The sequence below is a fragment of the Polypterus senegalus genome, chromosome 18 (genome assembly GCF_016835505.1).
Source record: "Polypterus senegalus isolate Bchr_013 chromosome 18, ASM1683550v1, whole genome shotgun sequence".
NCBI lineage: Eukaryota > Metazoa > Chordata > Cladistia > Polypteriformes > Polypteridae > Polypterus > Polypterus senegalus.
The window spans coordinates 19,839,003-19,863,930 of NC_053171.1; the positions used below are offsets into that span (position 1 = coordinate 19,839,003).

Genomic DNA, 24,928 nt, shown 5'->3' on the forward strand with positions numbered 1-24,928 from the left:
GACTGAATCCTGTCTTAAGCCTACTGGTTTTAAGTTAGGCCTCCAGTCCTTGAAAAACGGCCCATGAAAAGTTGGAGGGATAATGGAAGGGTGGATGGAGGAATGGTTTTATAATTTTGTCAGGATTAGTATACAGAGTAGCTTTAGTCTCACTTGTAATGGGCTTCTCTTAGTGATGAATAATGATATCCACAATGGAGCTGCTTAAAGCACAGAGGACAATGCAGCCTGTATGTGTGTGTGTGTGTGTGTGTGTGTGGAATAAGAGCGATTGACCCAATGTCATGTGCGTTTAATTAAGGCCGATTTAAATTTGTTTACAAGCCCCACTGCTCTTAAATCTTCTTGAGCCTCCTTTTAATACGTGTTTGTAGTACGTTTATGACATTATTTTAACTGTTTTCTTGAGCGGGGTTACTAGCTGTTTGGGAATCGACAAAATTGGTTTTCGAGAGAAACCCCTTTAGGACGTTTCATGTTTTGCGTTATAAAATTCGGGGTCGTTTCTCCACTGTGTATCCCGTTTTTACACAAAAGCCAATGAGACATGTCTTTTGACCTTTTTATTTATTTTATTTTTTTTCCCAGGCAATGAAAGACAAATGAGTAAAAAGAAAAGGGAAAAGAAGTGCTTGTAGCTGCATGTTGAAATTTGCGTACCACAGAAAAATGATTTTCAGCCATTTTGTCAAATACCTGACTCAAGCTTTTGGGAAAATACCACTTTTTTTTTCTTCTCTCTCTCTCCCTCTCTCTCTTTTAAGAAAATACATGAAGGGATAGATCATTTGTTTGATTACACGAAGGTGCAAATTAAGTCGAGGCCTGCCTGCCTGCCTGCTCGCTCGCTCCACGTGGATTGTAATCTGATAGCAGGACAATGTGGGACAAGCTGGTGCCAAGGTGGGTGTGAGAAAAATGCCACCTCAGCTCTTGCCTTTATTTTGAAAATGAGCCATCGAGCTATTATACCCGTATTGTGAAGCTATTTATAATATATTTCAAGTTTTAAGCCTATTTTATTCTAGCCAGAGTCATGAAAGAGCCAGATCTTTAGTTGACCGTGCCGGGTGCCAAGCAGGAGCAACCCCTGTATGCTAGTCCGGACACAAACACACACACATATACATACACACTCACTCACTCACTAGGCCAATTTTGCTTCACCAAAAATGGTGGCTTAGTGGCTGAGGTGTTAGACTGTAAACTTTAAGGTTGCTGGTTCAATCACTGCTTCTGCTCTCAGCAAAGCCTTGAGCTGATTCATTTGAGCTCCCTGGGCTTCCATGGAAAAATTCCTATGTCGAACCAAATGTGCCAGACTACTGAATTAGTCTTCACTATGGAAAGGCACTATAACAAGTACTGAAAGATTGATAATAATTCATGTTTATTGAAAAAATGTGTTCCTAGTGGCAAACCACATGGTTAACTATTCAATTCCTACCCTCCCACCTAACTCCTTCTCTGTTTCTACTTAACTCTTCATTTGTTCCCACCTATAACTCCTTCCATGTTCCCAGGTAACTCCTTATTATAATTCTCAAAAATGTACTTCACCTTCCAGGGCTTTGTTTAACCAGATGAAATTGTAAAGCTGTTTGTTTGCCAAATACTCTTAAAAATGAATGAAATGATCTTAACGAAAGTTTTCATGTACAATGTTCTTAGTCCAACTTAACCCTTAAACTGCCGAAACCGGCTATAGTCGGTCCCCAATGCAATTTGCCAGCATGCCGGAGCCGAGTATATTCAGCAATGTACATTCATTGAGTGCCGCAACTGGCAATAGTTGTTTCCCAGTGCAATTTGCCAGCAGGCCGGAGCTGATCAGTCTGTGCCGTACATTCGTTGAGCAGCTAGCTCCTGACCACTAGCGCCCCATGCAGCACTGCAGCCTCACTGTCCCTGGGATTCAGCCGCTGCACTAGATGAGCCTGCCAGCATCAGCGTTGGCCTCTGTGTGCTTGCGTGCAGCCAGTTCAAGCGCAGTTGGCTCACTGATTTGCTGACATCAGTTGCACCGTGTACATATTGTTCTAGTAGCTTTTATTTTTATAGCTTTTACAGTTCATTGGTAATGTGAAAAATGATCAGTGTTGCAGAAATTGTGATGCTATTTTCATGAAAAAATGTGTTCCATTAAAATTTTACTTTTTCTTTGTGAATTGTGATGTTTACTTAAAAAGTGCAGCAAAAAAAAAGTATTTGGCCTCCAGGGGTGCATTAACCCCCAAGTGTGTGGCAGTTTCAGCGTTAAAATATAGGCTATACAGTAATCCCTCGCTATATTGCGCTTCGACTTTCGCGGATTCACTCTATCGCGGATTTTAAATGTAAGCATATCTAAATATATATCACGGATTTTTCGCTGGTTCGAGGATTTCTGCGGACAATGGGTCTTTTAATCTATGGTACATGCTTCCTCAGTTTGTTTGCCCAGTTGATTTCATACAAGGGACGCTATTGGCGGATGGCTTAGAAGCTACCCAATCAGAGCATGTATTACATATTAAATAAAACTCCGCAATAATATACGATATGCTTCCCGCGCGGTGCTTGATTGTTTGCTTCTCTCTGTCTCTCTCACTCTCTCTGCCTGATGGAGAGGCTGCTTGCTTAGAAGATACGGACGCTCCTCTAAAAAATGCCGCTTTATCACGGTGCTTCTGCATACTTAAAAGCATGTATTGATTTTTTGATTGTTTGCTTTTCTCTCTCGCTCTCTCTCTCTCTGACATTCTCTGCTCCTGACGCAGACACTCCTTTGAAGAGAAGATATGTTTGCATTCTTTTAATTGTGAGAAAGAACTGTCATCTCTGTCTTGTCATGGAGCACAGTTTAAACTGTTGACTAAAGGGTGTTATTTCATGTCTAGAGGGCTCTAATAATGTTAACAGTGTTGGAGAGTTTATAAGGACTTAAAATATATAAAAATAACCATACAAACGTATGGTTTCTACTTCGCGGATTTTCATCTATCGCGTGGGGTTCTGGAACACAACTCCTGCGATCGAGGAGGGATTACTGTATAGCATATCCGGGAAAGAGTTGTACTGTAAAGAGGGGCAACCCAAAAACCAATGGCAGTATAGCAGCTACAATTCCTCTCAGGCTGTTAAAAAATTGCTGGGGCTGATGGGAGGATGCCATTATCAGTGTACACTCTACCATAGACTGCAGATACAGCATTTTCTTCTAATTTGGATTACAATTTCATTACCTTACTAGATTTTCAGAATACATCTTTTTGTCTCATCGTGGCTTGTGTTTTGTCATGTTGAATTTTTAAAAGTCAGTTTTTACCCATTTAGATTCATCCAAACTCTTTCCAGAAAAATATACAGGAACAAAAGTGGTGTACGGTGTTGCTGTTAAGGAGCAATGTTCCTTTATTTCAACCCCTAAAACACTTTTAAAGTCCTAAACACCTTTTAATGAGTTTTGCAGTTATTAAATCACATGCACAACAAGGTTTAGCATCATTTTCATGAAAACTATATGCAAAAAGTGTTTTCTTTACCACTACCTATTAGTTTATGATGTCATCAGCAGGTTTAGAAAAATGGATGGATTGGTATTATACATGACTAACATAGCGAGGGTTGCTGGACCAGAGCAGGTGACAATAACTCTGACATGAATTGATGAAAATTACATTTCTCTCTATTATATAAAAGAATCCTGTGACAAGATGAGAATTTGTTCAAGAGATTTTTTCAAATCCCGCGAGATGAGACTTTGGCCATGAGATTTTTTTCAAGTCCCGTCCTCCTCTCAACCATATTCAACCACGCACATGGTACTCTCACCTCTCATTCCTGTGAATGCTTTTGACAGACATAGTTCCTGCTCTCTCAGCTCTTATAAATTTTAATGTTTTCCTCACTTTCCCAATTGAAGAAGACTTATTACGTCCAAATCTTATTGAAGAATTTCATCACAAAGGGTTATCAACAGAAGAAATGAGTACACAGGTAATCCTAGCACCGAGAAACAATAATGTCAAACAAATTAACGTGAAAAATGTCGATCGGTTGAACGGCAAATTGGTTAAATGCGTATCAATAGATTACACTGAAATGGTTGGTGATGATCGTGCAGAACAGGAAAACATCAACTTACAATATCACAACGAATATCTACAACCATTAACACCATCCTATCTTCCACCGCACGAATTACTGTAGAAAGAAGGATGTATCCAAGAAAGGTAATGGAATACATCTTCCGCGGATAACATTAGACAACAAAGGAGATCTTGATATGCAATTCATATTTAAATGTTAACAGTTTCCCGTTAGAATAGCTTTTGCAAAGACAATTAACAAATCACAGAGACAAACAATCGAAAAAGAGAAAGAAATGATATTCACTCAGTTATACATTGCGTTATCACGATGAAAGTCCAAACAGAAAATCAAAATTCGATATTGATGAAAATTTAATTCAAAAAACTGTTTTTACTGAAGGTTTACAGTAAACGTTTAAGTATTTGTATGTTAATTTCAAAGCCAAACAGAACGAAATTGTATTACACTCTATCTATCTGTCTACACAATGAATACCTCGAACGCAACATGAAACATAACTTACTTTCAAATTATTACATTTTGCTATTTTTTAATATGGTTAATGTAAAATACTTAGTTCTATTATGTATATGTAACAATTCCCATGAAAATAAAAGTCTGTTTAAATTGTACATCCGCATCCCCATACGCAAGCGGCAGAACCACAAAGAAGCTAGCGCGTAGCAAAGCCACCTAGTTTAATTACAGCAAAACCACACATTTCTGAAAGCAACCATGCTATTTTCCATCCATCCATCCATTATCCAACCCACTATATCCTAATTACAGGGTCATGGGGGGGGGTCTGCTGGATCCAATCCCAGCCAACACAGGGCGCAAGGCAGGAAACAAACCCTGTGCAGGGCGCCAGCTCACCGTAGACCATGCTATTTTACACCTGCATATTGTAGCAATGGATGGCACTGACATCCCAAGAGACTCTGCAGTGCTGCACCTAAAATTAATTTGGATTTCTTTCACGTTGGGTTTCAAACAGCTGTGTTTCATTTTGGTTTGTTGCTTTTGGCAAAAACTTTTTTCAGGCTATATAGACTGTCCTGCTTTTTCTGAATGCATTGCCACTCAACGGTAAGCCTGCCAGCTTACATATATAATGTACATACTAACTTACTGTAGGGTGGTGAGCCTTGTCAGAAACAGGTAAAAATGTGCAGAGGAGAGCAAACAAGTTGACTCCAGATCTGAAGGACAAATTCTATTTTGACAACCTCTGTTGATTCAAAGTCTGCAGCCTTAAGCAGAGAAGGCTATGTGGTGACCTGATTCAGGTCTTCAGAATTCTTAAAGTCATCCATAAAGTTGATCCATTGGAATTGTTAATGTGATTTGTTACAGTTACAGTTTATTTTTTTTTTGTATAGCCCAAAATCACACAGGAAGTGCCGCAATGGGCTTTAACAGGCCCTGCCTTTTGACAGCCCCCCAGCCTTGACTCTCTGAGAAGACAAGGAAAAACTCCCAATAAAAACCTTGTAGGAAAAATGGAAGAAACCTCGGAAAGGCAGTTCAAAGAGAGACCCCTTTCCAGGTAGGTTGGGCGTGCAGTGGGTGTCAAACGTAGGGGGTCAATACAATACAATACACAGAACAGAACAATTCCTTAAGACAGCATAATAATAAAAATTTTAGAAGTACGGTTTAACAGTAGATGATTTGACATAATTAGGTTTGGATATTTTTAGAGTCCTGGAGACCTCCTCCATCAAGCTGCCTCCCCATTTGGCCATGCCACGGCTGAAACGTTGCTCCGATGAAAGGACCCCTCTTTCTCATGATTCCTGTGATCCTCCATCAGGGATGACTTTACCATAGGCAGGCAAACAACTTGGCAGGTGGGCCGTGGCACCAATTGCCACATTTGGGTACCGAGAAAAGAAACAGAATAGGTGAGGGTTAGTATCCAGTTATAACTATCATGTTACTTATGTTTTAGTGCTAATGACTAACAACAGAGATGCAGTCTGCACAGTTAATCAGCAGCTCTAGTCAGGGTGTGCTAAACTGAAGTAGTGAGTCTTCAGCCGGGATTTAAAGGCTGAGACCGAGGGGGCATCTCTTATGGAAGCAGGAAGACCATTCCACAATTTAGGGGCCCTGTAGCTAAAAACTCGACCTCCCACTGTTATTTTATTAATCCTTGGAATCCTAAGCAGACCGGCATCTTGAGATCTTAATGTGCGCTTATTAAACTGAAACAAGGTTGGTTGGGAGCATGTTCTGATACTGCGTTGCCTTACCCACTACACGCCGAACCACCTGGATTGGGATCCAAGTGCAGTGGTGATTTCATTTTAATTGACCTGCTCTTGAAGACTCCGACCCCTTCATTGTTTCATTTTCCTTAATTAGAAGCCAGACAATAATGAGATACAAAATGAACCAAAACAGGACCAGCAAACTGTGTCCATCAGACAATATCTGAAAATTAAGAAAGATGAAGGTCTCAGGAATGTTGATCCGCTGATGTCCACAAAACATTTTAACAGTGCTCTTAGAAAGAGAAAATCAAAAATTTCGGAAATGTCTGCTATTACACAATGAGAGCAGCAACAAGCTATGGAATTAAAGAATGGGTTTAATGAACGTCAAGACTCTGTGCCTAATAAAGCAACTGGTTGGAGTGAAATTGGTTGGAGTTTGAAGCCCTGACATAGTTGGTCATCTGTTAGTTCCCCTGACTTTACATTTCATTTCTGTTTGGGTGCCATGAAATGAAGCAATTCAGAGGAACAAATCTTCAAAAAGAAATCAATTAAAATGAAAGGAAAAAGAGTTAATTAGCAGTAAAAACTGAAAAAGACTGAAGTTGGGGACGCCTGCAGTAAAGGGTCTGACTTCTCCAGACAATGTGATATTTCATTTTTTTATTTTTAATAAATGAACAAAAAATTTCCCAAATCCTACTTTCACTTTGTCATTCTGGGGTAATGAGTGTTGCTCGACGAGGTTACAATGAATTTAAGTAACATTAGCACAAGGCTGCCGCATAATAAAACGTGAAAGAGGTGAATGAGTCTGAATACTTTTTGAATTCATGGCACCACTAGGTAGTAAAAAGCTATTATTAATCTATAACTTTATTATAAAATATTTGAAAAAAATTGGTTACACTACATTAGATATCATCAGTGTTGTAGAAATACCTGTGGTGGCCAGATATAATTTCAAATTCATACTCAATGTACTGTCACGTTCGAATCTGGAGTTAAGTAGAGTTTGTGGTGATGGCACAAAGGTACAGTGCAAGCTGGCAACGGGTTACGAAGGAGAGATAGGAGATCAGAAAAGAAGGATGTGATGTTGTTTTTTTTTTTTTTCGCTGGACAAGAGGACAAGAATGCCTACTGGCCAGACAGGAGTTTAAGTCTTCTTGAGATAGGTCCAGAGAAGCAGCAGGAGATGTATATTTCTGTGAGCTTTTGATTTGTCTTTTCTCTCTGCGTTCATCCCTTCTAATAAAGAAGCCAATTATACTGGATGAACTTATTCTGGTTTCAGAAGCCTGTCACTCCTTCCCACATCATAACCAACCATCCATTTCCTTTACTCACTTTGTCCATGTAAGTATCATGGTGCATCAAGGCCTATCCTCACCCTGGCACCCTGACAAAAACTGGCCCTGGACATGGCACCAGTGCAACTAATACAATCAAGGAAAGGAAGTAAAGCATGGTAACAGTGTAAGAAATACAGTGTAAGAATGATGTGATGTGGCAGATTTCTGACCTCCATGGCCTGCAATTGGCAACAGCACAATGCAAATTCTCTTTAGGAAAAGAAAATAAACAACGAAGTGTTTCATGCAAATTGCCTAATTATGGCACCCACAATGCTGCACCAACAGCGGCTTACCTGTCACATATATTTTGTTCTCTTGACAGAAGCTTCCTGGTTAAAGTCAACTTTCCAAACCTTGGATTTGAGTTAAATATCAGGAACACATGAAAAACTATAAGGCTGTACTAGATGGGGCTTAAATTGCACAACAAATCTTAATAATGTTAATAACTTCTTATCCAAAGATCTTGACCATACATTGTTCTTCTCTCTCTTGTTAAATTAATCTTAGCCTGAATTAACCTGTTATTTTTTTTACATTTAAGATTTTTCATTTAAAGATTTACCAATGTTGTTTCTTGTCCTAGTGTGTGTATATATCCATACATCCATTTTCTAACCCGCTGAATCCGAATACAGGGTCACGGGGGTCTGCTGGAGCCAATCCCAGCCAACACAGGGCACAAGGCAGGAACCAATCCCGGGCAGGGTGCCAACCCACCGCAGGACATGTGTGTATATAAACACAGGGTATTCCAATTTCTGTATTTCATCTCGCCTGAAGAAGGGGCCTGAGTTGCCTCGAAAGCTTGCATATTGTAATCTTTTTAGTTAGCAAATAAAAGGTGTCATTTAGCTTGGCTTTTCTCTAATGTTAATAACTAAATTACATTGACCTGAAACATGATGAACTGCTGAGGTGTCTGGCACAAGCCTGGGTGACCAGTGGGTTAGGGTTAGGCACCAGCTAAAGGTAGATGGAATCTATAAACTGGATTTAGTTTTTTGAGTGTGCACTGACAGTAGACTAGCATTATATGATTGGTAGATACATTGAAAGAAAAGACACTATATAGCAGATAGATAGATAGATATGCAAGGCACTATATAAAAGATAGATAGATAGATATGCAAGGCACTATATAAAAGATAGATAGATAGAACTTTGAGAGTTGAAGATTGATGGTTGAAACTTTTACTAAATTTGTGTGCTTTCTCATTAAATTATAATATATTGGTGTAAGAAAAAAAACTGTATCTTACATACCATACATACCATAATTTAAGTTAACATTTTCAAATTTCCAATTGATGGTTGGGTTCATAATTCCTAGAAATTCTGTGTGCAAGGCAGATAGTAGCTTTGTTGTTGTTGTGTTCTATTGTTAGAGGAACTGGAACAGCATACAGGCTTGAGCAAATTTGAGGCAGATGAAATTTAATTCAAGTAAATGTAAAGTATTACAAGTAGGAAGTAAAAATGTTAGCTTTGAATACATAATGGGAGGGCTGAAAATCAATAGTCCACCTTATGAGAAGGACTTAGGAGTCGCAGAGAACTGGAAACTATCAACTTCCCGACAGTGTTCAGAAGCCATTAAGAAGGCTAACAGAATGTCAGGTTATATAGCGCCTTGGTGTGTGCAGTACAAGTCACAGGAGGTTCTGCTCAAGCTTTATAACACACTGGTGAGGCCTCATCTGGACTCCTGAGTGCAGCTTTGGTCCCCAGACTACAAAAAGGACATAACAGCACAAGGAAAGGTCCAGAGAAGAGCGACTGGGCTGATTCCAGGGCTACAGGAGATGAGTTATGAGGAAACATTAAAAGAGCTGAGCCTTTACAGTTTAAGCAAAAGAAGATTAAGAGGAGACCTGACTGAAGTGTTTAAAATTATGAAGGAAATTAGTGCAGTGGATCAAGACTGATATTTTAAAATGAATTCATCAAGAATATGGGGTCATAGTTGGAAGCCTGTTAAGGGTAAGTTTTACACAAACATTAGGAAGATTTCTTCACATAGAGAACCTTTAGACACTTGGAACAAATGGTCAAGTAGTGTGGTGGACAGGAGGACTTTGGGGACCTTCAAAACTCAACTTAATGTTAATTTTTGAAAAATTTAATGGATAGAACTGGCGAACCTTGTTGGGCTGAATGGCGTGTTCTCATCCAGATTGTTCTAATGTTCATTGCCTAGGTTAATCTACCATATTGACTCACTACATGATGGCCCTTCCATTTATTTTAGACGGCATCCATTGCATGGCTTCTCTCGGGTACAAATTGGGATCCTGAGGTGGTTCGTTGTGTGGTGGGTGCGACAATGTGCTCTGTTATCAGTGCATGCTCCCAAGTCCCAACCACTACCACCACCATCTGAAACCCCAGACAGGTGACCTCCATTGAACTCATTCTGGAACTTCTAAAATTGGCTGCACTGGTGAGGATTTAGGTGTGTGAATCAATTATTTTGTGTTTTATATCTGTGATTAATTTAGATCACTTTGAAAGAATTTGTTTTCACTTTCACATTAAAGAGTCTTTTTCTATTGATCAGTGTCAAAAAAATTCAAATTAAATCCACTGTGTCTCAGTGCTGTAAAACAATAATGTGAAAACTTCAAGGGGGTGAACACTTTTTATAAGTAGATAAGGCTAAAGAAAGTCATTATGGTGATAGATAAATCGATCAACCTTTACTGGTCCCCTGTGGGGATATTAAACACTACTAGAGTTTAAAAGTTAACTAAAAAGACCTGAACATTTTATAAAGCCGCAGAGCCGGTCCTTACAAGGTTCCTGTTATAGCTTTTCAGACTTTCACTCTCTGCCTTCCCCCAATAAAAAAAAAAAAAACAGGTCACTTTTGGATTGTTAAAAAAGGCCTTTCAAATTAAAAATGTACATCTAACAGCCGAGCTCTTACTACTGCATTCTCTTTGCCCAACTAGCTACAAAACGCCACAGTAAAAAGCGGACAGCTAATTGGTCACTGTGGGTTAAACAAATGTTGTAGGCTTTGCTTTGTAAGGCTTGGGGTGTAAAATCGACATAAAGAATTGAGGTGGCTCGAAAGCTACTAAACGCTCGCCCCCAGTCTCACTAATTGAGAGCGTATGCTTTTAGCAGGCATGGCAGGGAGTGGGGTGAGACTGCAGCTTTAGGAGGGGGCCACTAAGCCCCGTTGACATTCATATTTAAATGCAAAATTCTTCCGTAGTGTTTCAGCCTTTGGACAGGCTGAGTGAGACATATTTAACTTGTACTCAGTGCTACATTGATGGCTGTCATTGAAAGTCTACTAGGGAAAAAAAGTCAGAATTAGAATCAGGATAAGAATCACATTTATTGGAATTTGTCCTAAAGGAGAGTTACATGGTGAACATGCGCACAATTGATTAGTACACACCTCAGACAAACAATCCTTATATATAATTTGATACTATCCGTACTTATGGTGTTCGCGTCAACACAAGTTAAAACCATGCAATGGGACTCTGCCTCTGTAGTTAGAACATGACGTGGCAAACGCAGAAGCAGTATTGCATGATTGGCTAAGAATGTTTGAATGGTTCAGTGACACCACTGGACAGCCGAGTATAGTAAGTCGGTGTTGGTTCGAGCAGATAACAGTAAGTTCGGTTGGTTTTTGGAACGTTGGTTTGGTGGGGCGTACTTTCCAGGACTAACATTGTCGACTGACTTAAATCCCTCAACAGCTCTGGAACCGTAAGTAATTTAGAACGTATTTGCCATTTGCTTGGTACGTTGAAATCTATCTTTGGGCAGTTCGGTTTTGGCATCCGTCCTTCTGGCATCTATTGGCAAACTGAGTAATGATGGCTGGGTATTAACAACGATCATTGTTTAAATTTTAGCCGATGTCAGATCTAAAATGACTACGCCAACATAATTATTACTCCGACTCTGATTAGAGTCGTAAAATACAGTTTGTTTTGAAAATTTGTTTGCCGGAAAAAATCAAATGAGGTGCACCAAAGAGCTGAGTTCACGTCTCTCATCCCTGTTTAAACAGGAAGCTCTTCATCACATCGGCCGAATAGGTCTATTTAAGCAAAAATCAGTGCCATGATAACAAAATCATTTCAAAGACTTAAAAAACAAATAATTCTTTGCAGAGAAAGTATGGATTTCACAAATGTAGAATTTGTAGCCTGATTCAATCGGGCTCCCAGTCACTAGTTTAGATATATGCATGCAAACTGCAAGGCAGTGCAGGAAATACAGAATTACTGAAATGCAGTATCCTCCATAATGTTTGGGACAAAGACACATTTTGTTCTCTTGATTTATCCCTCTGTTTCATAGTTTAAAATTAAAAATCAAACAGTTCCAATGTGATTAAAAATGTTTTGGCCCTGTCAATACTGGGATGGGAGACCAACCAGGGAAAGCTTGGGTTGCTGCTGGAAGAGGTGTTGGCGAGGCCAGCAGGGGTTGCTTACCTTGTGGTCTGACTGTGGATCTTAGTGCCCCAAGGGCAGTGATGGGGACAATGTTCTGTAAAAATGGCGCCTTCCTTCAGATAACAACAACAACAACTTTTATTTATCTAGCACATTTTCATACAAACAGTAGCTCAAAGTGCTTTACATAATAGATTAGAAAAATAAAAGACACAATAAAAAAAAAAAATAAGTCAACATTAATTAACATAGAATAAGAGTAAGGTTCAATGGCCAGGGTGGACAGAAAAAACAAAAAAAAACTCCAGATGGCTGGAGAAAAAAATACAATCTGTAGGGATTCCAGACCATGAGACCACCCAGTCCCCTCTGGGCATTCTACCTAACATAAATGAAACAGTCCTCTTTGGATTTAGGATTCTCACGGAAGGGCTTGATGATGATGATGGTCACGTAGACTTCTTCCTTTTAATCCATCCATCATTGTTGGAGCATCATGAAGCTTTGAGTAGGTGGTGGTGGCGCAGGCCACCACCACAAAGAAACCGGAAAAAAAACAGAAAAGAGAGTAGGGGTCATTACGGATTTTAGAGCCACCATGAGTAGTTTTTATGAAGAATTGAACATAAAGAGTATCAGGATTAAGTTAAATTGAAGTTATCAGAAGGCCATGGTACAGTAATGTGTTTTCAGCAGTGTTTTAAAGTGCTCCACTGTATCAGCCTGGCGAATTCCTATTGGCAGGCTATTCCAGATTTTAGGTGCATAGCAGCAGAAGGCCGCCCGCCTCACCACTTCTTTTAAGTTTTGTTCTTGGAATTCTAAGGAGACACTCATTTGAGGATCTGAGGTTACGATTTGGAATATAACATGTCAGACATTCTGATATATAAGATTGGGCGAGATTATTTAACGCTTTATAAACCATAAGCAGAATTTTAAAATCAATCCTGAATGACACAGGTAACCAGTGTAGTGACATCAAAACTGGAGAAATGTGTTCGGATTTTCTTTTCCTAGTTAGGATTCTAGCAGCTGCATTCTGCACTCGTTGCAGTCAATTTATGTCTTCTTTGGGTAGTCCTGAGAAGAGTGCGTTACAGTAATCTAGTCGACTGAAAACAAACGCGTGAATTAATTTCTCAGCATCTTTCAAAGATATAAGAGGTCTAACTTTTGCTATGTTTCTTAGGTGAAAAAATGCTGTCCTAATGATCTGATTAATATGTGATTTAAAATTCAGATTACAGTCAACAATCACCCCTAAGCTTTTTACCTCTGTCTTGACTTTTAATCCTAATGTATCCAGTTTATTTCTAATAGCCTCATTGTATCCATTATTGCCAATCACTAAGATTTCAGTTTTCTCTTTATTTAACTTGAGAAAGTTACTATTCATCCATTCTGAGATACCAGTCAGACATTGTGTTAGTGAATCAAGAGAATCGGGGTCATCAGGTGCTATAGATAAGTACAGCTGTGTGTCATCAGCATAGCTGTGGTAGCTCACGATGTGCCCTGAGATAATCTGACCTAACGGAAGCATGTAGATTGAGAAGAACAGCGGACCCAGGATAGAGCCTTGTGGAACACCATATAGAATATCATGTGTCTTCGAGTTGTAATTACCACAACTAACAAAGAATTTTCTCCCTGTCAGGTAGGATTCAAACCAATTTAAGACACTGCCAGAGAGGCCCACCCATTGACTAAGGCGATTTCTAAGAATATTATGATCAATGGTGTCAAATGCAGCACTCAGATCTAAGAGGATGAGAAACAGATAAATGGCCTCTGTCTGCGTTCACTCGCAAATCATTTACAACTTTAACGAGTGCAGTTTCTGTGCTGTGATTTGTTCTAAAACCTGACTAAAATTTATCAAGAATAGCATGTGTAAAAGACTGATGAGAAGGCAGCAAACAGGTTTGGGGTTTTCCGGCCCCGTATATTGTCGACAATCCACAATATAGAATCAAAATAAACGGTCAAAACACAAACAAAACTGTTCATATGCGCGACGCCGTATCATGGCGTCGGGGGCCATTTTATTAGGGAGGAGCCAGAAGTGGAGGATTGCTGGGAAGGACTGTGAGGGAGGATGGGATTGATGACGTCAGGGCAAGATGGCGGAGGAAGGGCGGAAGTACCGTACTGCGGTCAAAACCCGGCTTATGGTGGCGGAGGGTCCTTTTTCCTATGAGGAAGCAGAGGGAGAAAGTTAGTACCCCGCCATTCCCTGCCGGCGAATGTGTTCCCAGGTGCGTTCAAATCCGTCCGTGGTCTCCTACTCGCGCGTGCGTGACACATGTTTATTGAGGTGGTCATTTAACTGCATAATGGCTGCCTTCTCCAGAACTTTACTTAAGAAAGGCAGGTTAGAGATGGATCTAAAATTTTCAAGAGCCGAGGGGTCAAGATTATGTTTCTTAAGAAGGGGTTTAACGACAGCAGTCTTAAGACAGTCTGGGAAGACCCCCGTATCTAATGACGAATTTACTATGTCCAGAACATTATCAATTAGCACACCCAATACTTCTTTGAAAAACCTTGTTGGTTTTGGGTCAAGGACGCCGGTGGAGGGTTTTAATTGAGATATTATTTTTTGTAAATTGGGTAAATCTATCCTAGTGAAAGAGTTTAATTTGTTTATAACAGGATGTTGGGGTTTAGGAGGATCCTTAGTGTTGGAGGGATATACTATGTTATTTCTAATATCATTAATTTTTTGATTGAAAAATACAGCGATAGCCTCACAGGTTTTACTGAAAGTACTTAGGAGGCATTCCTTTGAGTTACCTGGTTAGATGTTAGATGACTTGTAAAACCAAGGTCCTGCCTCCTTGTGATCATAAAAGATCCATGGGTGTCCTTTGTAAAGAGTAGGGTGCATCCCAATGTCCATGCTAAATTGCCCTCCACAGCCTGGTGATTCTGGCCCCCTGAACATCCTCTGTTTCTAACTGACTATCTCTCTCATCCATTCACCACCTTACAGCTAATGTGTGATGAGTGTACTGGTGCAAAAATGGCTGCCCTTGCATCAAGCAGGTGGATGCTACACATTAGTGGAGGTTGAAGTGGCTCCCCACTCATTATGTCAAGCACTTAGAAGAGTGAGAAAATTGCTATATTTAAATGTAAAGAATTATTATTATTATTATTATCCATCCAGCTATATCCTAACTACAGGGTCACGGGGATCTGCTGGAGCCAATCCCAGCCAACACAGGGTGCAAGGCAGGAAACAAACCCCTGGGCAGGGCACCAGCCTACCACAGGGTGCACACACACCCACTCACTAAGTACACACACTAGGGACAATTTAGAATCGCCAATGCACCTAACCTGCATGTCTTTGGACTGTGGGAGGAAACCGGAGTACCCGGAGGAAACCCTCGCAGACACAGGGAGAGTTTGCAAACTCCACACAGGTAGGACCCAGGAGACACGCCCAGGTCTCCTAACTGCAAGGCAGCAGCGCTACCCACTGCGCCACCATGCCGCCCCATTATTATTATTGTTATTATTATTATTATTATTGTAGTAGTAGTATTAAAATGCACATTGCAGACTTCATTTAAGGGTATTTGCATACATTTCTTTCACACACTTTTTCTACACAGTCCCCCCATTTTAGGGCACCATAATGATTGGGACAATTGGTGCCACAGGTGGGTTTCATGGCTTCATAAGACACCTCAGCCTGCTTCTACCCTTTGAAGTCTGTAGTTTCCATTCTTCATCAAGAAGACAAGAGCTGTGCCAATGAATGTCAAAGAAGCCATCATGAGGCTGAAAAACAAGAATATAACAATAAGAGATGTTGGTAAAACCTTAGGATGACCGAAATCAACTGTCTGGAATATCATGAAGAAGAAAGAACACACTGGTGAGCTCAGTAATCACGAAGGGGCTGGTAGGCCAAGGAAGATGATGACAGAAGAATCCTCACTATGGTCAAGAAAAAGCCCCCAAACCCCTGTCTGACAGATTATACACAGTCTTCAGGGGGCAGATGTGGACATGTCAGAGACGACTATCAGCAGGAGACTTCATGAACAGAAATACAGAGGACACACTGTAAGATGCAAACCACTAGAATAGGACGACCAGATTACAGTTTGTGAAAAAGGACTTCAAAGAGCCTTCAGATTTCTGGAAAAAGGTCTTGTGGACAGACGAGACAAAAATGAACCTGCTTTAGAGTGATGGTGAGAGCAAAGTGTGGAGACGAAAAAAAACTGCCCAAGATCCAAAGCACTCCACCTCATTTATTAAATAATTATTTATTTGTCACATACATAGTTATACAGGAGAACACGCAGTGAAATACATCTTTTTCACATACCCCTTGGGGTCAGAGTGCAAGGTCTGCCATTTTACAGTGCCCCTGGAGCAATTGAAGGTTAAGGGCCTTGCTCAAGGGCCCAGCAGAGTAGCATCTCTTTTGGCAATGACGGGGATTTGAACTGGAAACCTTCGGGATGCCAGAGCAGATCCTTAGCCTCAGAGCCACCACTCCACTAACAAAGCTGTGCTGGGAGTGTTATGGCTTGGGTGTGTATATCTGCCATAGATACTCGCACACTTCTCTTCATTGATGATGGAACTGCTGATGGCAGTGAATTCTGAGGTGTGTAGACTTAATTTCCCCTAAAGGCCTCCAAACGCAGTGGATGGAGCTTCATCTTACAACAAGATAAAGATCCCAACATACCGCTCAGGCAACAGAGGGGTTTTTCAAAGTTAGAAAATGGAAAACTCTTGAGTGGCCAAGCCAATCTGATGAAAGGATCTTTCTATTCTAACACTCAGCTATCCAAGATGGCTAAGCATGGATGACCTCCATTCATCCACTTATTCACATTCTAGCTTATTTGTTCATCCATTTACCGATTACCTCCATCTATCTCTGTCCACACACCTGCTTAATGATTTGTTGGCTTTCTATCCAATTATTTATATGCCCTTCCTTCCATGTATTAGTTTATTCTTTTATATGGGCTTCTTATCCTTTATCCATTGATGTTCTTGAACTATTCATTACTCTGTGCTTCTTGACACCCTTCATCTCACTTGTTTATGTATCCATTCATCTGTCCATTCACTTTGAGGTACTTCTCCGAACTTGCTAATGAATATTAATATTCCCAGCCGTTTATCCATTAATGTATGCTCTCCTGTTGTCTATCCAAACATCCACTTGTTAATGTATTCAGTCCATTCACTTTCCTGTTCCAGTTGTCCCACTTAAGTCCATTTTTTCTCATCTGGCTTGCTTTTCATTCACTTCCATATGCTTTAATCCCATAAGGACAGCTTCTCCATTCCAAGGGGAAGGCGCTATATGGCACATTCCAGGGCTGCATTTCTGATCACAGGAGTACAAATGTACCATTGATTGGAGTTGGGTGACATTGATAAAGTAAGGAAAAGCTAAATTGTGAGGAAATTCAACTTGTGCCCTGCTCTCTGGTGTCTGTTGATGAACAGAAAAGAGGCAACTGCCTCCTGCCCCATAATAGAAATGTTTTTTTGTTTTGCATATTATGGAGAACTGCAATGTAGTGTCATTTTATGCCTGGCTCGGTTTTAAATAAATATTTTTTCTCAACGTCTGTCTGCCCATCCCTCTCTTTTCCCCCCACCATGCAAATATTCCTCCACTCTGAATCAGCCATTTCTTTCCCGAAAAGCTACTGACTAATCACAAGGCTGAGCTGCAAAATGCAAAGTGGGAACATGTTTACTTAGTGTCTTTGGGTGCCATTTTTCTTCCTTATAAGTTTTGCTTGTCAGTCTGAAAAACCAAAAAAATGCACTTTCCTGTTTCTACCTGCAGCCTTACGAAAGCAGACTCTGGAAAGGCCAAGCTGAGGTACAAGTAAGATTGGCATTTTTTCATTGTCATTGTTTTGCAGACTGACATAAAAAATAAACGACAGGAGCCCTCACCTGTGCCCGCAGTGAAAAACTCATCCTTTCATCAATCCATCCATTTGTATTAACCTTCTAGAATAACAGTGCACCAGTCGGTCACAGAGCCATTCAGCCCCACTCTTTCATTCTTGCTGAGTTTAGAGTCACCGATTAACCTTAAAATGGATTTCTTTTACATTTGGTAAAATACCCGGAGACACCCCTAAAGAAAGCAACCTCTGGAAAGGATTTAGGGGTTTATGCTGACATAACATTTTCATCATCTAGGAAATGTGCATAAGCAATTAAGAAGGCAAATAAAATGTTAGGTTATGTCGTAAAAATTGTTGAATATAAATCAAGAGATGGTATGCTCAGACTATATAATGCACCAGTGAGACCACATCTGGGGTCCTGTGTGCAGTTCTGGTCACCACGGTACAAATAAGACAGCACAGCACTTGAAGCTGTGCAGAGGAGAGGAAGAAAGCGAGCCCAGTGACTGAAGGACATGTCTTACTGTGACCGAATCATAGAATTAAACCTGTTTAGTCTCAAGCAACAACAACAACAACATTTATTTATATAGCACATTTTCATACAAACAATAACTCAAAGTGCTTTACATAATAAAGAATAGAAAAATGAAAGACACAATAAAAAAATAAAAATAAGTTAACCTTAATTAACATAGAATAAGAGTAAGGTCCAAAAACAGAAAAAACTCCAGACGGCTGGAGAAAAAAATAAAATCTGTAGGGATTCCAGACCATTAGACTGCCCAGTCCCCTCTGGGCGTTCTACCTAACATAAATGAAACAGTCCTCTTTGGATTTAGGGTTCTCACGGAAGGACTTGATGATGATGGTTACGTAGACTTCTGCCTTTTAATCCATCCATCATTGTTGGAGCAGAGGAGACATAATCCAAGTCTTCAAAATTCTCAAAGGCATTGATAAAGTAGACCTCCCATGTCTTAGTACAACTTGGATAATCAAAAGAAATATATCAGAATTACATTCACTGGCCACTTTATTAGGTACACACCTTGCTACTAGCGAGTCGGACCCCCAACTTTGCTTTCAGAAATGCCGCAATTCTTCATGGCATAGATTCAACAAGGTGCTGGAATCATTACTCCTTAATTTTTGTCGATATGGATATGATAGCATCACGCAGTTGCTGCAGATTTGTCGACTGCACATCCATGATGTGAATCTCCTGTTCCACCACATCCCAGAGGTGCTCAACTGGATTGAGATCTGATGACTGTGTAGGCCATTTGGGTGCAGTGAACTCATCGTCATGTTTAAGATATCAGTATGAGATGATCTGAGCTTCGTGACATGGCGCGTTATCCTGTTGGAAGGAGCCATCAAAAGATGAGTACACTACAGTCATAAAGGGATGGACATGGTCAGCAACAATACTCAAGTAGGCTGTGGCAGTTAAACAGTGGTCAATTGGTACTAAGGGGCTCAAAGTGTGCCAAGAAAGCATCCCCCACACCATTACACCATCACCACCAGCAGAATGGACAATCGATACAAGACAGGATGGATCCAGGCTTTCATGTTGTTCAGGCCAAATTCTGAGCCTACTATCTGAAAGTCACAGCAGAAATTGAGACTCATCACACCAGGCCACATTTTTCCAATGTTCTATTGTCCAATTTTGGTGAGCCCTTGTGAAATGCAGTCTCTGTTGTCTATTCTTGGGCAGACAGATGTGGTCTCCTGCTGCTATTGCCCACCTGCTTGAAGATTTGATGTGTTCTGCATTTAGAGATGCTCTTCTGCTTACCTCAGTTGTAACAAGTGGTCATTTGAGTTACTGTTGCCTTTCTATCAGATCAGACCAGTCTTGCCTTTCTCCTCAGACCTCTGGCATCAACAAGGCATTTTTGTCTAGACAACTGCCGCTCCCTGGATATTTTTCAGTTTTTAGACCATATTCTGTAAACCCTAGAGAGGGTTGTGCACGAAAATCCCAGTAGATCAGCAGTTTCTGAAATGCTCAGACCAGACCGTCTGGCAGCAACAACCATGGAACATTCAAAGTCACCTTTCTTCCCCATTCTGATGCTTGGCTTGACCTTCAGCAGGCCATCTTGACAATGCATTGAGTTGCTGACATGTGATTGCCGTTAATAATTAGATATTTGCGTTAATAAGCAGTTGAATACATGTACTTAATAAAGTGGCCAGTGAGGTTATGTTACATAAAAGGTTTCTCTGGATCTCATATTACTAAAAGTGCAGATAATTAATTAAACACCCGATGATAACAAGAGCTCAACAAATGGAGTCACCACTGATTATTAAAAAAAAGATGGGCTCCAAGGAAAGTTAAGAATTTCATCAACTCAATAATATGAAAGGAATCAATAATGAAAACCCAAAGTCAGAAAAAAACAAGCAAAGCAACGTAACCAGGAAGTCAATCAATCCAAAATCAAAAAACCTAAAATGGTAATTAAAAAATACACCGGACCGAAGTCATTACCCAAGAGCATTAACTAAATAAACACACAATATATATATATTTTTTTATTCTTTTTCCACAAATTTGGATTCAAAATGTCTGCCAAGACAATCTTTAAACCTTTCACCACTTGAGTCATTGGAGTCGTATCTCCTAAGGCCACACCACCTGCAATCAGGACCCGCATCATGACAATGGGATTTGCATTAGAGAAATAAAATGATGTAGTGGAACAAGACTAATAAATAAGAAGTTCCTCAAAAATTATGTAAAAAATCTCATTTTTGTTTCAGAATCAGAATCCCTGAGCGCACATTCCCAAATCATCCGATATTGGGATACTTAGAAGTGACACATTTTTGAAATTTTTGGTTACAATCTTGGACTATAATTGACTGTACCTCATCTTCTAATCCCTCCTCCTAAAAATTTTTATCAATTAATTTTTTTCAGTCAGTGCACATAGTGCCACTTACCCATGAAGTTTGTAGTGATGGTGGAGGAAAAATTTTAATATCATATTTCCATGAAGAGCAAAAATAACAAACTTTTTGATAGAATGAGAGTCTATGCAGATCAGTGCGGGAAAAAAGCAAGCAATATAATAATGTCCATGGAAAAAATATGACCTTACTCATGTCACATAATGCACTTGTCAAATCATCTCCTTGTATGCTCACAATGTGAAAAATACATGTATTTTTACTGAAATATTGTTCAATAAATACTTCTGGAAGACGAGAGCAGTGCATGCTGATGAAACACTTTCTCACAGGAGTGAGCTTTAGAATGGAAGACAGCAGTCTTGACCAATGAATGAATGTAGCACAGACTATTAAAGGCTCTATATAAAATAACGTGGGAGAGCTCAAATTACAGGCATCCATTGCTAGTTTCTTCTGGTGTGGTGTGATGTGGTGTGGTGGGGTGGGTCTTGACCCGCCTGGTCAGTCTGTCTCTGTGGGCATGGGTTTTGGGAACAACTATATTATTTTCAAAAAGATGTGAAATCAAACAGAGAAATGACCAAAACTCCACAAAATGAATCAACAAGGTGTGTCTGCATACTGTATACTTTGTAACATTCACTTTTGTATTATTAAATTTATATTCTTTAACAAAATCAAAGTTATCTTGGTTCTTGTTAAGAGTCATACATTATAATAAGTGGAGTGCCAACATCAAGTCCTGTGAGGCCCAGGTTAAATGGTGGGATTGGGGAAGCTGTCACACAACGCTCTTAACAAGGGGACAGTTAAAACAAAGATTTGAACTGCTGATAAAAGACATCTATTCTGTGAAATGTTTTGTTTCAGACAATGAAGCAGTGTTTTAGAAATTAAGAAGTGCAAGAAATGGTTTGTTGTGATTATTTAGCAGGCATGAAAGGATGTGTGAGTCCGTGGGAAGTCCCCACAAGTGTGTGTGTGTGTGTTGTCTACATCATTCATGTCACATAAATAATTGCTCTACCAGAATTCCCCAATCTTTAAATGATCAAAGCACATTGGGATCAGCAGCACCTGCCCACATATTCTCAGAATACGCAGGAGTGGCCCGCTGAGAATTAAAGTCTTCGATATTTTATTTCATAGTCACACTTTAACTGATAAGAACAGCACAAAGGTCACATTTGGAATAGGATCTGGAATGCTCCACCTACTTCAATTAAATTAAATCTAGAACATAATAAAGTGTACATGCTTGGTGTTTTTTTTTAGATAGATAGATAGATATTTTACAGTGTATTAATAGCAATAATTATCTTGTGTTATGTCGTAATATTTAATAATCTTTACTACTATAAACTGTAAATGTTAATGACTATGACCATTGCAGCTACATTACTTTTAGCCTCTTGCTGGAAATCTCCTGCCTTTGTCTCCCCTGCTATCTGGAAGTCTTCATTTTACAATCTTGCCAATCTCTTCTGGCTCTGAAATCCGTAACTGGCTTCATGCTATTCAATTAGTAAAGTGCTGGTTGGGGTTTGCTCCGTGATGCAGTTTTTAAGTTTTTTTCCCTGTACACCATTCCTCATTTATATTTCTCTTTTTTGTTTATTTCGTCTTGCTTTCCGATGTATTGTGTGTGCCAGTTTACTCTTCAACTTCTTTTTATTTGTTTTGTGTTTTCTCACATGGTGTAGGGTGGGTACATGCCGGTGTGGGTGTGTTTGTCCTAATATAGCTCCGAATCAATTATTTCTGTTAGTTTTCTTTGGCTGTATTCCTTTACAAATTATCAATAAAACTCTGATTGCAACAAAAACTCACATTGTAATTTTATTTAAAATAATTTCATAAGTGATGTCATGCCAGCACAGTTTTGTATTCAAATTATTAGCAAGATTGTTGCTAAGGGGCGTGGCTTGTGATGTCATCCCTACCACGACTATTTAAGATGGCCTGGCAGAGAAAGAGTGGATAATTGTATCAAACCCTTCCCAAATCCTACTAGTTGTAGAGAGAAAGGAATTTCAGACTATTCTAGTCAGAATATTTTGTAGCCGTTTTTTGTACGAGTTTGACTTTGGGTTATTGTTATGCTTTGCATTGTAATTTCATTTTTTGCTCACTCTTTTCAGATGATTTAACTAAGATGATATACTTAGTTATAGGTTTATGGGGTCAGAAAACCCATTTTTGGTATGAGTTTTTTGATCAGTAATCATTTTCTAACTATTAGCTGTTGCTTCTTCTTCCACATTGCCTGAGTTTTGCAAATTTTGGTCATTCTTTTGCGGCTTCTTTAGTTCTATTTTTCATATCATAGCATTGGTGCTAGACTTCCCTTGACCCAAAGAATCAAATTTTTATATCATTTACTTCATTATGTGTGCTATTCAAGGCAATGATGTATTTGGGCTGTTTTTGTCATTATATTATTTATTTCCAGGCAGCGCCATCTTGTCACCTATCATCATTTGACCTTGTCTTGGTTTAATGGTACAGTGGGTAGCTTCTGCTGCCTCACAGTTCCTGTGTCCCTCCTGCCCAGGCATCGTCTGTGTGGATTTTGCACGTTGTCTCAATATCTGAGTATCGGGGTGGGGGATTTCATCCCACATTTCTGCTAACATTCGATTCCTGCCTTGTGTCCTGTACTGCTAGGGTATGCTCGGACCCCTGAATCCCTGGGATGGATTAAACAGGTTTGGCAATGTGTGGATGGGCTGATCAATGATTTCCCAACTGTATATGTGCATGATGGAGTCTGGATATTCTCATCCATGATGAAGCAATACTCAACAGTGTATCCCAGTGCAGTTCCATGGTTTTGCAATCTTATTTTAATGTGTTTTTGTACCTTTGCAGGTTTCAGATCCAAAGAGGGAAGAGTGATCCAACCAGCTACAAGGGCCTGGGTGACTGTTTCCGGACCATTTTACGTACAGAAGGGTAAGTGTGATTAACTGTACAAACTCTTATACGTCTTCCTGGCATTTGTGAAGGTGTGGTGAGATAAAACAATCTACCAGCTATTTGCTGTACAATATTATAAAGATACTAGCCAAGTTACCTGAAGTCAGGTAATAGAATAAACTTTAAAATATTTGACATCTCTTACCCTATGTGTACCTTCAGCGCCTTTCCTCAGTATCCTTGTGTGCTTGAACCTGTCTCCACTGGTGCTCCTCTGTCGAGCACATTCCAATAAAGCCTGTTTTCTAGGTGACTTGCTCACCTCCTGGACACTTTTATACCTCCCATCCTTGAAGGACAACTCTCTCAGCAAGCCTCCTACACCTTTAGTCATCCTCGTGTATCTCACACTTGGGCTTCTTCTTTAGATCGCATCACCAAAGCTAAACTGACCAATCACACCAAAGCCATGCTGACCAATCACACCAAAGCCAAACTGACCAATCAGATTGTTCTCAGTGACTGGACATACACAGGCCTTTGCATTTTATGATACAGTAGATAATAGTTAATGCTTACACTGTAACATAGTATTTTGTCACATTCCCATGTCAGTTCCTCACAATTAAAGACACAGAACAACAACAACAACATTTATTTATATACAGGGTGGTCCAGATCTAATTATGCAGATCCAGATTGTCTGGATGACTTTGATTTATGTGGGGACGATTCCAGTTCGGCGTAAAGACGATTCTTCATGTCGTCAGTTCGCACACTTCTCAATGGTCCGGGATTTTTCGGGTGATTTTCTATGTAATAAACTTAATAAGATATAGCATAATAAAAATTGCATAATTAGATCAGGATCACCCTATAGCATTTTTTCATACAAAAGATGTAGCTCAGAGTGCTTTACAGGATGAAGAAAGAGAAAAAAGACAAAATACAGAAATTAAATTAGGCAATACTAATTAACATAGAATAAAAGTAAGGTTCGGTGGCCAGGGAGGACATAAAAAACTCCAAACAGCTGGAGAAAAAAAAACAAACAAAATCTGCAAGGGTTCCAA

The 24,928-nt window shown here is 39.7% G+C and overlaps 1 protein-coding gene across 1 annotated transcript in view; it reads left to right on the forward strand.

Annotated features, from left to right (window-relative positions):
- slc25a21 (solute carrier family 25 member 21) overlaps nt 1–24,928 on the forward strand; it is a 489,146-nt gene that overhangs the window by 331,783 nt on the left and 132,435 nt on the right. Inside the window, exon 4 of the mRNA XM_039741079.1 lies at nt 23,808–23,891. Within this exon, the coding sequence (XP_039597013.1) occupies nt 23,808–23,891 (84 nt within the window). The remainder of the gene's footprint in view (nt 1–23,807; nt 23,892–24,928) is intronic.